General features: G+C 31.1%; 1 protein-coding gene across 3 annotated transcripts in view; it reads right to left on the bottom strand.

Annotated features, from left to right (window-relative positions):
• SNX13 (sorting nexin 13) overlaps window positions 1-15,841 on the bottom strand; it is a 110,382-nt gene that overhangs the window by 23,019 nt on the left and 71,522 nt on the right. For all 3 annotated transcript variants that reach the window (XM_031455005.2, XM_064487521.1, XM_010984650.3), the window contains exons 12-16: window positions 13,386-13,485; window positions 12,341-12,534; window positions 7,755-7,859; window positions 7,134-7,266; window positions 3,165-3,202 (exon numbers count right to left, since the gene is read on the bottom strand). In XM_031455005.2, the coding sequence (XP_031310865.1) occupies window positions 3,165-3,202; window positions 7,134-7,266; window positions 7,755-7,859; window positions 12,341-12,534; window positions 13,386-13,485 (570 nt within the window). The remainder of the gene's footprint in view (window positions 1-3,164; window positions 3,203-7,133; window positions 7,267-7,754; window positions 7,860-12,340; window positions 12,535-13,385; window positions 13,486-15,841) is intronic.

The following is a 15,841-nucleotide window of genomic DNA, read 5'->3' as shown; positions in this document are numbered from 1 at the left end:
CATAGAAGGGAATATAATCATATAATGAAGGCAGACTGTATGGAAAAAAATTAACCCAGGGGATTTAAATTGCTCTCATTAGAAAGGGCTGCTTGCAAGGTTGGCCCTTGGATGGTGTCAGGGAACTGTGACTGAGGAAAGGCTGAACATCTGTTTTCCTTCTGGGAGTCTAGAACTTTAGTATTTGCTAGGCAGAAGGTGCCTGTGTGACCTACTTCCAATAAAACCCTGGGCACTTAATCTTGGATGAGCTTTCCTGGTGGCCACACTTCACACATGTTGTCACATTCACTGCTAGGGGAATTAAGTCTGTCCTATGACTTCAATGGGAGAAAATTCTTGGGAACTTGTGCCTGGTTTTCTCTGGACTTTGCCCTATGCATCTTTTCCCTTTGCTGACTCTGCTTTATATCCTTCCACTGTAATAAATTCTAGCCATGAGTATGACTATGCTGAGGCCTGTGAGTCCTCTTAGTAAATCAATGAACACAGGAGTAGTCTTGGGGACCTATAACACACAGACATTTTATGATTCAGGCATACTTTACAGTTTAAAAACCACAGGATCTGAAAGAACTTTGGAGTCCTAATGTGATATTCCCAGTTATTACTAAAAGAGTCATCTAAACAACTTAAGTGCAGCCATGCATGTGACATAAAGCTTTTTAAATTAAGGCAATTACATTCTAAGAAAGCCAAGTCTATCTACTAGACCGATCATCAGGAGAAGCAAAATGTGATAACTGCATACTGATAACCTCAAGCCAAGTGCAGTCATTCTATTAAATTAGGTCTAGTTAAGGCTTTACCACTGATATCTAAAGAAACTTTAGCCATATCAATCAGTCTTTCTTGAGTATCAGTTTTCCTAATGGTATAACAGTGTAAGAGCTGTTCTACAGCTCTATCAGGATATAATATGAATGAAAATACTTTGGGAAAAAAAATAGAATGCACTTATTTTTTAAGTGCTCATCTGACCTACAATAACATTTTGACAGAAACAGCACAACCTTTGTTTTAATATTATTTTTATATGAAAGACAGAAATACCAAAGGAAATAAAATATTCTACAAAATTTAGATTATTAGCTACCCTAATATTCTAACTACAGTCTAGCTCGGGAAATAGAAAAACAATGACCTTTCTCAAAACAGCATTATTATTATTGGTAACTTTCACTTGTAAATAACATTTAAAAAGCTAAATGCTACTTACTTATTACTTTAAGCATATTAGCATCTGATACTATGCAACTCAGAAGTTGTTAAAAAAAAAACAACTTTGTGTATAAATATCTTTTCAGCACATTTAAAATATGCAGTTAATAAATACAATTTTCACTGAATATGGTGAAAAAATACAATGTAATGTCTCATTATAATGCACATGTAAATATCAAGTAGACTATATAATGTTGTAACTGGTGAAATAATATTAACTACAGAACTACATTCTGATTAAGAACTATAAGTTCTTAATTTCAAAACAAGTGCATTAAAGCTGTCCTGAATAAAACACAATTTGTAGAGTAATCCTTCAGTTAAGATTCTTGAACTCCTTGCAAAGTTTTTTTCTTTTTAACATTACGCTAAGCTAAAAAACAAAAATTCAAATTTACTATGATAATCAACTCAGCAAACACTACAACAGCACTACTAGAAATGGTTATAATTTATCTGCCAATCTCAATCACAAAATGAATAAAACACCATATTAAATATTTTCTTTGCTTAGTATACTGGAATAAATTAACATGATCTAGTTTATAATCTTAATAAAATTAATAAATATTATTTTCATTAAATATGAAAAAATTTTGATTTTTAAAACAACATTTTAGAATAAACTATTTTTTAAATGTAGCTATTTATTAAAATTTATCTATGTATTAAAAAAAAGAATCCAAAAGACTCTAGCTTTATAAAAGTTTGGATTTTACTGATTTATGTGAATAACTAAATACTGTAAGTTACTGACCTCAAAAGTGTGACCTTTTTCGACCTAGACACTGTTCTGGTTTTTATCATTATGTGACAAAAAGGATCTCTTTTGTGTGAAAAAGCATTTATTCCAGATAGGGAATAAAGGGAAAAAAAACTTTTACTAGTGTTCAAACACTTGTACAAGCACTGAAAGTGTGAATACTGAAAAATTTTAACACAAGGAAAAGTTTCATCATATTTGGAAACTTTTTCTATATAATGAACATTATATTGCTAACTCTCTTCACTCTCTAGGAGCTATCTCTTTCTGTTATAGCACAATGGAATATTATACATAAATGGTAATGATACCAAATAATTTAGGAAACCATTTAAAATGTTACAAAATATGTGACATAACACTATGGCTAAAGATAACAGACCTCAAATCTATTCAGTTTTAACAAAAAGTTTGAAAGAAAAAGTAACGTAGGTAGTAAAAGGAAAAACAAAGAAATCTCCCCCAATGAACTCCAGACTGAAATTTTCATAGAACACCAGTATCTGTTTCTAGCAGCAATTTATGAAATAAGTTACTCAATGGCAAGGATAGGTATATAAAAGAACTGAAATATTCATTATTTCACATTTCCCCTTGAATATGTGAAATGCCGTTGACAGTTTATATGTTAAAAGCATATCGTTCTTAAATCTGTAATCACAGGATACAGTTGCTTAATTCTTGTAAAACCCTCTAAGCTTAAAAAAATTTTTTTACAATAACTTGAATTTGTTACAGTGTAGACTTTAAGAAATAACCTGTAAGTTTTCAAATATCCCAACTAGTTTTATATTTCTTTTCTAAATAAGAGAAGAAACTAGTTCCGATGTAAACATTTACATGTCACAAATGTATTGCCCATCATAGCACTTATCAGAGTTGTTTTCAAATATTAAATATTGGGATACTGAAATCATTTTTTATCACATGGAACTGAATTATACATATGTGACCTAGCCCATTCTTTTCAAATGAAAATAAGTTTCATTTCAAGTTTAAGTTCTAATCCACAGATCCCTTGTATATAAATTTAATATTTCTTTAAAAGCATAATAACCTCTTACAAAGTTTGATTTGGGGGCTTCTAATATATCATTTATTTACATATGTTAAGGCTCAGTTTTTCATATTATTTTCAGGCCACTTTAATAATTAAAGAACTCATAACAGTACTTACCAAATTTATGCTTCCTGTAGGAGACCCATTAAAAGATTCTGTGGGAAGGGAAACTCAACTTAATATGCAGTCAAAACCTTTTGAAACAGTGCTTTACCTATCTAAGGTTCAAATACCAGAATGAAAGTCACACAAGCCAAGACATAAAGGAACAGTAAAGAAAACTGTGGTACACTACCCAACCATCTGTTCTCATGGTTTTCCAAGCCAGTATTTCAGTGAAAAAATATACGTACCTAAGTTGCTCCACCCCCATAAAAGGTATTTGTGTACAGGAAAGCAATTATTATATATTTTCTCCTTAAGGTATCATATTAAGTTGTCTAATACAATGTAAACATGACTCAAACAATGCAGGGTGAAGTCCACTAGGAAATATCAGAGGTATTCTACTATTTCTATTTCACTGAATTAAGAAATACTATATTAAGAATTAAGAAATACTATAAATAGAATTATTCTTTAATGTGAAGGATAAATAGATCAATTTTTAATATATCTATTAAGCCCACTTATTCTTAATAGATCTGGCTCAAAAATACTGGAAGTCTAGATTCTTAAATCAATATATAATTAATAGAATAAAAGATAAATAATGTGTAATGTTATTTAACTAAAAAGCAACTAAAAATGATTTTTAAAAATTAATGTTAGAGATTAACTCAATTATATATGATTGAAATTACTATCTTTTCCCTCAAGGTTTTAGTCTATATCTGAGCAAACTGAATTACCAATTAAAATGCCCCTCTGTTAAAAACACAAATGAATACATGTGTTTTTGGTAAAGCAATATTCATAAACAGTTTAAAGTTAATATATTGCTTCTAACACTTAAGAGATTACTTCTGAATTTGGATCTCTAAGTGGGTCTTCAAAACAAATTTCTATTATTTTCTAAAGAGGCAGTTGGTGTTGCTTTCCAACTTCAACAAATCTAAATGCCCAAGAACATTTCTTGGTTCCTCAAACCTTTGGTCACAAAAATACGAAATTTCACCTAGGATTACCCCTTGGTTAATAGCAAGGTGATCATTAAAATGAGTAAACAAACAGTTCTCCATCCTCCTTACTCAATTATATGCCTCCTACCTCCTTCTGTGGTCACTTCTTAAGTCTTCCCCCCAAAGACATGTAAGTTAAAAGAGAAATCAGGCACAGTCTATTTTCTTGATCAAAAATAAGATCCAGAAATAGAGTCTAAAGCCACTCTGGGTCCACGTTTAATCAAGAATTTAGTAACTGACTGTAAATATTAGAAAACAAAAAAACTACTGCTTGACATGGTGAGAAAAATAATGTGATTGAAATTAAAATTTAAAACAGAAAGTATAATTCAAATATTTTTTAAAGAGTGTGAGTACATTTTAATAAAGAAAACACCTACTCTTAAAATAATTTAAAGCTGCCCTAACTAAAGAAAGCAATCATGAATAATGAGAAAACAAAGGAAGAAAGGGGAGGAAAGGAGGACAGAGGGGGGAAAGAGCAAGGGTAAGGAAGCCATCCACCCACCTACCTTCCAACTGATAGAAGTTAAATAGGAATGAAAATTTTCCCCAGCAAAGAAAAACTACCATAGGATACTATCACACATGGTAAGACTTGGCCCATTAATTTTGGGCTCAATTGAAGGCTGCATTTTTTAAAAAATCAGCTACACATTAAACACATGATCAGATAATTATTTCAAAATGTCTAAAAAGTAGTAAAAATTCCAGGACTTAAAAAATTATTCAAAGTGCCAGGAAGCTTAATTTTAAAAGTCAGAAAATAAGTTTACAAAAAAAAAATGTGGAGAAGGCCTATTTTTGATTAAACAATCTTATAAAGACAAAAAACTCAAAAGCATTACTATTTGAAAAAAGTGTAGCAATTCTCTAAAACTTAAACACTGACGAAGACAATAAACCTAACAGCCATTTTTAATAATAGTGCTTCATATTATACCCATCATTCCACATACTTTTTCCAAGTGGTTTCAAAAAGGGTTAGGCAATTTCTTTGTTATAAAACGTATAAAAGCTCATCAATTAGGACATAGACTGTTAAAAAGCAATGTCCTAGAAAGACAAAAGATATACATGCGTGTACTAATTCCAAACTACGATCAACGATTCCAACGTGAGGGGTTACTCAATGACTGATACATAAGAGAAATACATTTAACTTCAGATCAAAACCAGCTGCAGGAAAAAAAGAAAAAAAACTTTTACTCTATCTCATGTTTTAGTAAGTATGAGGTAATTTTGGGAAGTTTAAGTTGACATAAATAATTTGCTTCCACTAGTCACATACAAGCAAGAAATGAATGGAAGCTAAAAGTCAATTCGGAAGACTATGGAAGAGTTCTTACACTATTGGATCAAAAACTACCCCCAAAGAATATATTGCTTCTATCATTATTTTAAATTGTATAATACAGATAAGCTCATAAATTATCTGATTATGATTCAGTTTATCTTCTTTCATTCTGGATCATATAGCAAGTCCATTTCACAATAATAAAAAAAATTCTAAAGCAGACAAAATTAAACAAAAACATTTACAATTGTTCTTTCTGGAAGTAGAGTTTCTACTGCAAATGTCATAGCAGTTCTGTAAAAGATTTTCAACAGAGACAGTAAATACAGATAGTCTCTATAATAAACTCGAGGAACACTGAATTTTACTATTCAGCTCCCACAGAAGTGCTCTAAAAAAGTCCTCAATTATAAAACCAAATCCAGTTATTAGACTATTATTCCCATTTTACAAATAACCAATTTTATGAGATCAACAATCAATACAAAAGTTATTAAAACTCAAACGCAAATTTTAGTGACTAGATTTCTTAGATCATTTAAAAAGTAAAATCTCACTAGGGAGATTAGGGAGTGGGGAGGGTGGGTAGAGAGGAGGGATGGTTAGGAAGCTTCTACAACAGAAGTATTTTTTAAAGCAGTGTGTGCTATCTAATGCATCAGTTGTATCTCCAACTGCAAGTGGTCCTGTCCATAAAACCTATTTATAAGTAAATGATCATAGTTAAAGTACTGTCTTAAAATAATTATGTAGTCAAATCTTTCCAATCTACTTTGCATTTACATTGTTTATTTGCTAGAAAGTTTACCAAATCCTAGATATTTAATTACATTTTAATAAGTACTTCTGAATTGGATCACAAGTAAAATGGTCACTGGGCCTAAAATCTGCCAACTGTGCTTTAATGGCTGCCTCTCCTACTATTCTTAAGTAACTGATTACTTACTACTAATAAAAACTGATATTTCTGTTTTAGTTTATACATCATTTTCATATACATAATTCCATTAAAACCTGATGACTCTGAGGTAAGATATTATTATGATTTACCACTGAGAAAATGAGGCTCAAAGAAATTAAATGTTTGGCCAACATCACACAGGTAATAAGTAGTAGAACAGGAGCAAAATTTAAATATTATGACTGCTAAAATCTGCTTTTTTCACTATAAAAAAACTGAAAGATTGGAATAAGTAACTTTCGTAGCTTCTTCCGGCTTATTCTACTATGCAGGATTTAGAAAAGGGTACAACTAAAGCATGAAAAAATTATATTTTTTATAATGTTACACTCTCAGAATCTTGTTTTCTCATTTACTCTTCTCAATAATTCTATTGTTAGTCATGAATATTATTACTTATTAACGAAAGGGAAACTACTATAAAAATATTTGGATGATACAACTCCAGAAAACATGTTTTTTCAGACTTCAAGGCCTCTATAGTTACATCCTAATTTGTTATTAATTTTCAACACTTTAACTTAGTATAGTAACTAAACTTTGCCATTTACTTACAGATTTTTAAATATATTACAGTTCATATCTGGGCTTTAAGAAATTTTTTTATCTTGTTTGAAAGGACTTTTTTTGGTAAGCAGAAAGTATATAAGAATATACACACACACACACATATACATGTAAATGTACAATGTGTGCCACCTTACCTCCATCACCATCATCTGATCCTCTGAAACTAGGATCTTTTAACATATCCAGTTCGGCTAACATGCGCACATAAAGTGCATTCTGTCTGAAGGAAGGATAAAATCTTTCATCTCGTAGCATCAATTCATATACCTTATTGAAACAATTCAAGACATTCAATCATTAATACAGATAAGGTACTAATTTCCATTAATAAGATTTCAACAAACAGACAGAGGTCTTACTGTAATGAATTACAGGCTCCATATTTACAAGATGTCAGCAATAAGAAAGTCACAACTAACGATTTTTTTCTGGGCCCTCCAGTACCTAAATTGTACTGAAAACAGTCCAACTGCAACACAAGTCACATGACAGCAGGTTATATATAATGTTCTAGAAAGTAGTGTTCTCTAAGAAACAAGTCCATATAAAGGCTCAAGGCACATATTAAAATAAAGTCATGTTGTCTATACATCATCAATTCATAAAATTCTATGATCTATGAAGTATATTATCATAACTCATCTTTTTAGTACCACTGTACTTTTGTTTCAGTAACTCTTTATAAATGAATTACATGCATATAGATATCTATCTTTTTCCAAGAAAGATATAATGATAAGTGTTATATATAATACCTTCCTTTGAATGTCGTCAAAGATTTCAGGGGTTGGATCTTCATGATTCAATGTATCTGCTAATTTTGCTACCAAATAATCATCAACAGTAACTCTTGGAGATGCCTGACAGAGAAAAACAGTAGCATTGATCTTTGGCACTTCTAAATACAAATTAACCCTTGATAGTAGGAGAATTAAATAATGGAATCATATTATTGAAAGTAATTGGCAGAAAATCCTTGGCTTGTAAATGACACTTTGATGTTTAAAAAGGCTGAAATAAGAACTAGAATCTTCTTGATCAGATACTACATAGCAGATTGTGAGACAAACATGAATTAATTTTTGACTTTTGCCAAGAAAGTTACCTCTCACTCTCATTAGACTTCATTTACTCAATCTGCAAAATGGAGGCAATACTACATATGGTTATTATGAAGATGAAAAGATTTATGTAAGGCACAGAAGCAGTGTCTAGCACATAGAAAACAGCATCATCAGAGGTTAATGTTGAGCACTCAGTAGTCCTGGATATGTATTTAATATAATTGCTAAAAGAACGAGCAGTTTAACATTATCATTAACATTAAAAATAATCCTTTTGAATGGCACTTAAAAGAGACAATCCTTATCCTAAATTTGGTTTTACAATACTGCAGCAAAGCTCCAAAGTGATATGGGATGGAAAAAATCATAAAAGTTAATTTGCTCCAACAATTTCCACCTCAATGTGTGTAATGTGAAAGATAATACACAGAAAAATGAAATACAGTGTTCGATGTGAAAAATTACTTAACTGAAAGAAAAAATGCTGGGAAGCTAGAAATACGGTCATCTTTGGCATGTCAACTTCTGAATATTTAGTTCTGAAGGTTCTGGAGAGTAAATGAGCAATAAGGATATAACTTTAAGATAAAGTGCCAAAAGAATGTATTTTTAAAATAATTCCTCTATGCTATTTAATAGAATATCTAAAGAACAGAATAGATAAGTCAAGAAAAGATGAAAAAGTAAAATTAAATAAGTAAAAAGCAGGGTATAAATGTGTAGCAAAGGGCCACACAACTTCCAACGTTCCCCTGTTAATTCAACACTCTTGTCCCTAAATCAAAGTAGGTTGTGTGGTAGGTGTTTTTTATTTTTTGTGATTTTTTTCTTGGAGGAGGAGAAGATATATACTTACCCGTTATCTGTTTGTGTATAAGTGTGGCGTGGTATGTGTGTGTTTTCCCCTGAAATAAGCACAGGAGAACTAAACAACTTCAAACTAAATGTGACAAAGATCAGACAGGAACACAATTTAAGTTGGTTTTGTCCTTTCATTTGCCCTCTAAGCTCACTATACTTAGTTTCCAGGAAATAAGAAGAGACAAATTTGAAAATAATATTTTATATTTATCTAGTTTAATTTTTTCTATAATCTCAGGAACATAGAATTGGATTAAGCCTCATCCTTGGTAGAGGGTGACCAACACTTTTGGAGAGCTATAATGAGACACAACTAACCCTTTCAAAAACAGTAATGTAGAAGAAATATTTATACATATTTGTTAGTACTTTAACATAAAAATACAAAAATGGGTGTTTTCTCCAAGTTACCCAATAATCTGTATTCTTAATTTTTCTACTACACAAATGTCATTATTTAAAGAAAATAACAGGAGTAGTTAACCATGGCAATTAGTAATTAATAGCACTAATAAACGTTTGAAAAAACTGTAACAATATACTTAATAATGTTTGTCCTCTCATATAGTAACTTATTGTAACATATTTTAAATTTTTTACTAAATATTTAAATATTATAGGTTATATTATCGTGTATTCTTAAAATACATAAGTATAGAACTTTTTGAAAGATTATACATATTTAATAGATATATTTAATTTTAAAAATTACTTTTCTTTTTATTCCATGATACCGTATCGCATTTTGTGTTGTCTTTTATTTTAATTAGTTGACTTACAATGTTTCAGGTGTATAGCAAACTGATTCAGTATTCTTTTTCAGATTATTTTCCATTGTAAGTTATTATAAGATACTGTTCCCTGTGCTATACAGTAGGTCCGTCCTTGCTGTTTATCTCTTTAATATATAGTAGTCTATATCCATTAATCACAAATTCCTAATTTATTCTTCCTTTTCCCTTTCCCCTTTGGTAACCAACATACTGTTTTCTATGTCTGTTAGTCTATTTCTGTCTTGTAAATAAGTTCTTTAGTGTCTTTTTAAAAACAGATTATACACATAAGTGACATATTTGTCTTTGTCTGACTTATTTCACTTAATATTATAATCTCTAGGTCCATCCATGTTGCTGCAAATGGAACTATTTCATTCTTTTTTCCAGCTGTGCAGTATTCCACACCACATCTTCTTTTTCCAGTCATCTGTCAATGGACATTTAGGTTGCTTCCATGTCTTGGCTATTGTAAATAACACTGATATGAACACTGGGTTGCACATATCTTTTCAAATTAGAGTTTTCACCTTTTCCAGATATATGTCCAGGAGATAGATTGCTGGATTGTAAGGTAACTCTATTTTTAGTTTTTTAAGAAACTGCCACACTTTCTCCACAGTGGCTGCACCAGTTTATATTCCTACCAACAGTGTTGGAGCTTTCCCTTTCCGGTATCCATTATTTGCACATTTTTGATGATGACCATTCTGACCTGTGTGAGGTGATACCTCATTGTGGTTTTGATTTGCATTTCTCTAGTAATTAGCGATGTTAAGCACCTTTTAATAAGTTTGTTAGCCACCTGTATGTCTTTCTCAAAGAAAATGTCTATTAAGGTCTTCTGTCCATTTGTTGATTGGGCTGTTTGTTTTTTGATGTCTAGCTGTATGAGTTGTTTGTATATTTTGGAAATTAATCCCTTGTCAGTTGCATCATTTGCAAATTTTTTCTCCCATTCCGCAGGTTGTCTTTTCATTTAGTTTATGGTTTTCTTTGTTGTGTGAAAGCTTTTAAGTTTAACTAGGACCTTTTCATTTATTTTTGCTTTTTGATATGAGAATGACACTAAACTCATAAAATGAGTTGGAAAGTATTTCTTTTTCTTCCTCTAGATTCTGGAAGAGTATGTGAAATACTGGTTTATTTCTTCTTAAAATGTCTGATAGAATTCACTAGTGAAATCATTTAGGCCTGGGCTTTTCTTAGAAAGATGATTTTTAGGTATTAAATTTATTTACTATACTTTTTTTTTTAGTCAGTTTTGCAATTAGTGCCTTTCTAGGAATCTGTCCATCTCATCTACGTTGTCTAATTTGTTGTCATAAAGTTGTTTATAGTATTTCCTGATAGTCCTTTTAATTTCCATAGGGTTGGTGATGATGCCTCCTCTTTCATTCATGATTTTGGTGGTCTGTAACTATTTTTCTTGGTCAATTTAGCTAAAGGTTTGTCAATTTTGTTTTTCCTTTCAAAGAACCAACTTTTGGTTCTGTTTTTCTGTTTCTGTGTTTTCTGCTTCACTGATTTTCATTCTGGTCTTTACTATTTCCTTCCTTCAATTTACTTGGGTTTATTTTGCTTTCCTTTTTCTAGTTTAAAATGAAAGCACAGCTTGTTGATTTGAGGCCCTTCTTTTTTCTAATTAGGCATTTAAAGCTATATAATTCCCTCTAAAGCACTTCTTTAATTGCAACCCATAAATTTTGATATACCATGTTTCCATTTTTATTCAATTGAAAATACTTCCTAATTTCCTTCTTATTTGTTTTTTATGTAGACACTATTTAGAAATGTGTACTTTTCAAATATTTATAGATTACTCAAAATTCCTTCGTTGTTAATTTCTAATTAATTCCACCATGAAAAAGGGACATAGTTATATATGATTTCAATACTTTCAAGCATTGTTTTATGACCCAGCATATCCTGGAGAATGTTCCATGTGTGCCTGAAAATAATGTGAATTCTACTGTTTTGAGGGGAAGTATTCTATAGATGTACTAGGCCTAACTGGTTTACAGTGTTCTCTAATTCTTGTATATCCCTGGTTATTTTCTATCTAATTGCTTTATTGGTTATTGAGAGTGGGTGTTGAAGTCTCCAACTATTATTGCTGAATTATCTATTTCTCCCTTAATTCTGTCAGTTTTTGTTTCATGTATGTGGAGGCTTTGTTGTTTTATCACCCTGATCAATTAACTGATCCTATTATAATTAAAAAATGTTCTTTGTTCTTTAGTAACAATTTTTTGTCTTAAAATCTATTGTCTAATATTAGTATATCCACTCCAGATCTGTTTTGGTTACTGTTTTCATGGTTTATCTTTCATGGTTTATTTTCCCATCCTTTTACTCTCTATCTATTGTCTCTGAATCTAAAGTGTTCTGAATCTTAAACTCCATCATTTTGTACCTGCATGACCTTGGCCAAGTTAATTCAGTTATCTAATTGAATCAGTTTCTTTACCTAAAAAATGAGGATAATAATACACAGTAACACTATTATCAGGATTAAATGAGGCAGTATAGGGCAATTGTGCATAGCAGCATGAATAATGGATATTTACAAGTAGTACAAAAATCATTATTAATGATATTGCCACAGAAGATAAGAAAACAGTAATCAAAATATATCCTCACCTTTTCTGATAAATACTGTTCATAAATTCCAACAGCAGCTGCTCTTAAAAGACCTTTGGTTTGGTTGGTTTGATGTTTTCCATCTTTCTGACGACTTGATAAAACCTCTAGCTGCTGCTGGGCTGTAACCCGGTATCCTTCCACTGTCATCCAGAAGAAGAGATGTGCTTGACCTCCAGTTTGCTGCATGTAATCTACCAAACAAAATCCGTAACAACATAGATATTAATGTCACACATTTTTGGATGCATACAGCTATATGACAGGTTAAGAAGGATTAAAGTTTCAAACACTTAAAATTCTACATTTTGAACAAATGCTTGAGGTAAAAAATAAAAAAAGCTATATCATAAACTGGTTAAGCTAAAAAGACCAGTTATGTAGAAAAAAGCAAATGGAAAAACATATTTAAAAAAAATCTGATTTTTCATGATAAAATCTCTAGGGGATAAAAGTGCCAGAGAAGGCTTCATCAGAAATAAACTACTTCACAAACTACTTCCATTCTCAATAAAGACTGTTAATCATAATACCACTATTCCATAAATATTAAAAATAAGGATTGGGTTCTTCCATTAGCCATGCAGAAAATGAAGAATCAGGTTTTGCTGAAAATGTCAGAAAAAGGCAATTTTGGTGTAACAGTAATAAAATCAATAAATATCTATATATTAAAGTGGCATAAAAACAGATTCTCCCCTATTCATGCACAAAAATGATATAAACAGGTTATATATACCATGTATTCCTGATAAAGTAATCTTTCTCAAATAATTTAAATTTAAGTTCATAGTAGAGTCTCCTGGAAATTATTTAAAAGCAGATTAGCAAATGCACATTAGAGTTACAATAAGCATTTATTTCCTTGAAAACAAAGTAAGTGTCTATCTCTATAGTTTTCAAAGAAAAAGAAACATATTGGAGAATGAGGAGTGGAGGAGAGATATATATGGCATGTCTAATAACAAGTATTCAAAATTTAATAATATTTACAATTATTAAAAATTTCAAAGGTTATATTATTTTTATAAATGGGTTTACCTACCCATAAAAAATTGTAGTGCAACATTGTCTACAAGAATGCTGTCCAACGGGACTATGCACAGTTTCCCAAAGTTTGCTGCCAGTTTCACAGTATTTATTTCCTACAAATAAAAGTGAATATAGGTTAACACTTCATCTAGTCACTCACTAGGTGAAAGATCTTGATACAGATGTAAAAAAATTAAATTAAAGTGAAATAAAAATAAAGTTTTTCTCTTTTGTACATGTGAGTTCCCAATAAAATAGTATCAGCTCACTGGACTTCCCAGGGTTGTTTTAAGGGTTGCTTAGTAAATATAAATTAAAAGTATGATAAGCATTCATTTCTTCTAATAAAAAAAATTCTAAATGTCTCAACTTTCATGTTTCTCTATCTCTGCATATTCCAAATTAAAATGAACATTTTAGGGGCTAAAGCAGATGACTGGAATGTTCAATATATTCAAGAATAAACAAATCCCAACATATTCAAGTATAAACTGAAGACATCTACTGAGAAAACAGAAAATATTTCCGAAGAGCAATTTTGCTCCTAATGCAGTAAAAATTCTATAATCTTTATAGAAAACGTATTTCTTTTCAGTCTACCTGAATAGTAAACTATATATACTTCAAAGCAAGAAAGCAAGGTAACTAATTACATATGAAAAATATTTTTTTAAACAGGTTCAAAATTTAGAGAATCTACATGCTGAGCACTGTGCCAGATATATTATACACATTACTTCATTAATCTCCACTGCAAACCTACTGGATAAATATCATCAATCCCACTCAACAGGTAAGAAAGCTGAAGATCAGAAAGGTTGCCTGTGATCACAAAGCTGGTAAGAATGAGTCAGTGTCTTCAAAGCCTGCTGCCCTTTCCATGGAAACCCACGAAGTTTTGGGGAACGATTTTCACTAGCTTCTCTGTATTCTCAAATCCGTATCTCACAACCCTCTATTTAAAAAAAAAAAAAAAAGATACACAGGTTTTCTGAAAGTTAGATAGGCTGCCTTATTCAGGGGCAGATACTAAATTAGGCATAGGTGGTATATAAAGGAAAAGAAAGATGATTTGAAAAAAGAGGGAAAACTTCCTCTGTAGTCAGTATCTTCCCTTCATATAAGTACTTAATAATAACCGATTACCGACTTAAAATGTCTGGCCTAAAGCAATCTAGCACTAGCACATGATTTCTCCTAAGTCTTCCTTCCTCAAATTTAACCACTCTTTTCTCTTGTCCAGCAGCACCTCTGTAGATAAGGGATGGGGAAGAGTATTCACCACAACTTAATTTGTAATGAAAAGGATAAAAGGTCTCCTAAGATTTTAAGATGAGTAGTATGGTTAAAAAACTACATCTCTGTGAAGGTTCTGAGTTTTCTTCCAAAGGAAAACACTGTATGACTTGAGCTATTAAAAAGCTAAAGCTTAATATTTAAAATGGAATCAACAGGCTTCCAAACAAGATATCTAAATTTTTTTCCCCTCCATCCCTTCTACCCTCTGACAGCTACTCTTCGGCCTCCTCCCCCAACTTCCCCTCTCAACCTGCCTCCACCTGCCAACTTCCAACCGCTCCAAGATCTAAATTTTAAAAGGATTCAATATAAAACAATGTTTAGGCAAATAGACTTTAAATAATAATGCCTAAGGATCACTAACTCTAAGATATAGATAAGGTAACCAGATAAAGAAACAGTAAGCACAAGTGAAACCATATTATTCTTTTATTCTGAATTTACATGCATATATAAAATCATTTTAAAATAGTTACCTGAAAAAAAAAAAAGACACACATATATACACCTGCACAAACATACATACGACAAATGAGGGCCTCAAGTAATGTGAGTCATAATTAAACTAGCAAACTAAATTCAAGATTTTTAAATGTCTTTCATTCCTTAAGGAATTAAGTACACTGCAAAATTACAAGACCAGAAAGTCACAAATTTCCAATAGAAAACTAGCATGAAAAAAGGTGACTACACTAAAAACTAAAGGTAGTAAAAAATGTTTTTTCTGTTTTAAAGCTCCAAATCTCTGCTTTCTTTTACAATGAAACTCTTGCAAACAGCTACCTAAAATCACTATTTCTAAGTCATCTCTTCCCATTTTTCTCTTGGACTGACTCTAATCAGGGTTTCTCTTTACTGCTCTACCAAAATGCTATCAACAAATCACCAATAATCCCCCTGGTGGCAAACCTAACAGTTCTAAATCTTCATCTTACTAAACTTTAGTAGTAGTCTTTGGCATACCTGATCTCCCACTTCTTCTTTAAACACTTTTTTTTAAAGGTTTTTCTTAATTTTTTTCAATTTTTTTAAATTGAAGTGTAGCCAGTTTACAATGTGTCAATTTCTGGTGTACAGCATAATGTTTTAGTCATATATATTCCTTTTCATATTCTTCTCCATTAGAGGTTACTACAAGATACTGAATGTAGTTCCTTGTGCTTTACAGAA

The sequence above is a fragment of the Camelus dromedarius genome, chromosome 7 (genome assembly GCF_036321535.1).
Source record: "Camelus dromedarius isolate mCamDro1 chromosome 7, mCamDro1.pat, whole genome shotgun sequence".
NCBI classification, from domain to species: Eukaryota; Metazoa; Chordata; class Mammalia; order Artiodactyla; family Camelidae; genus Camelus; species Camelus dromedarius.
The sequence above is the reverse complement of the archived record's forward strand: the minus strand, read 5'-3'. Positions and strand labels throughout refer to the sequence as shown.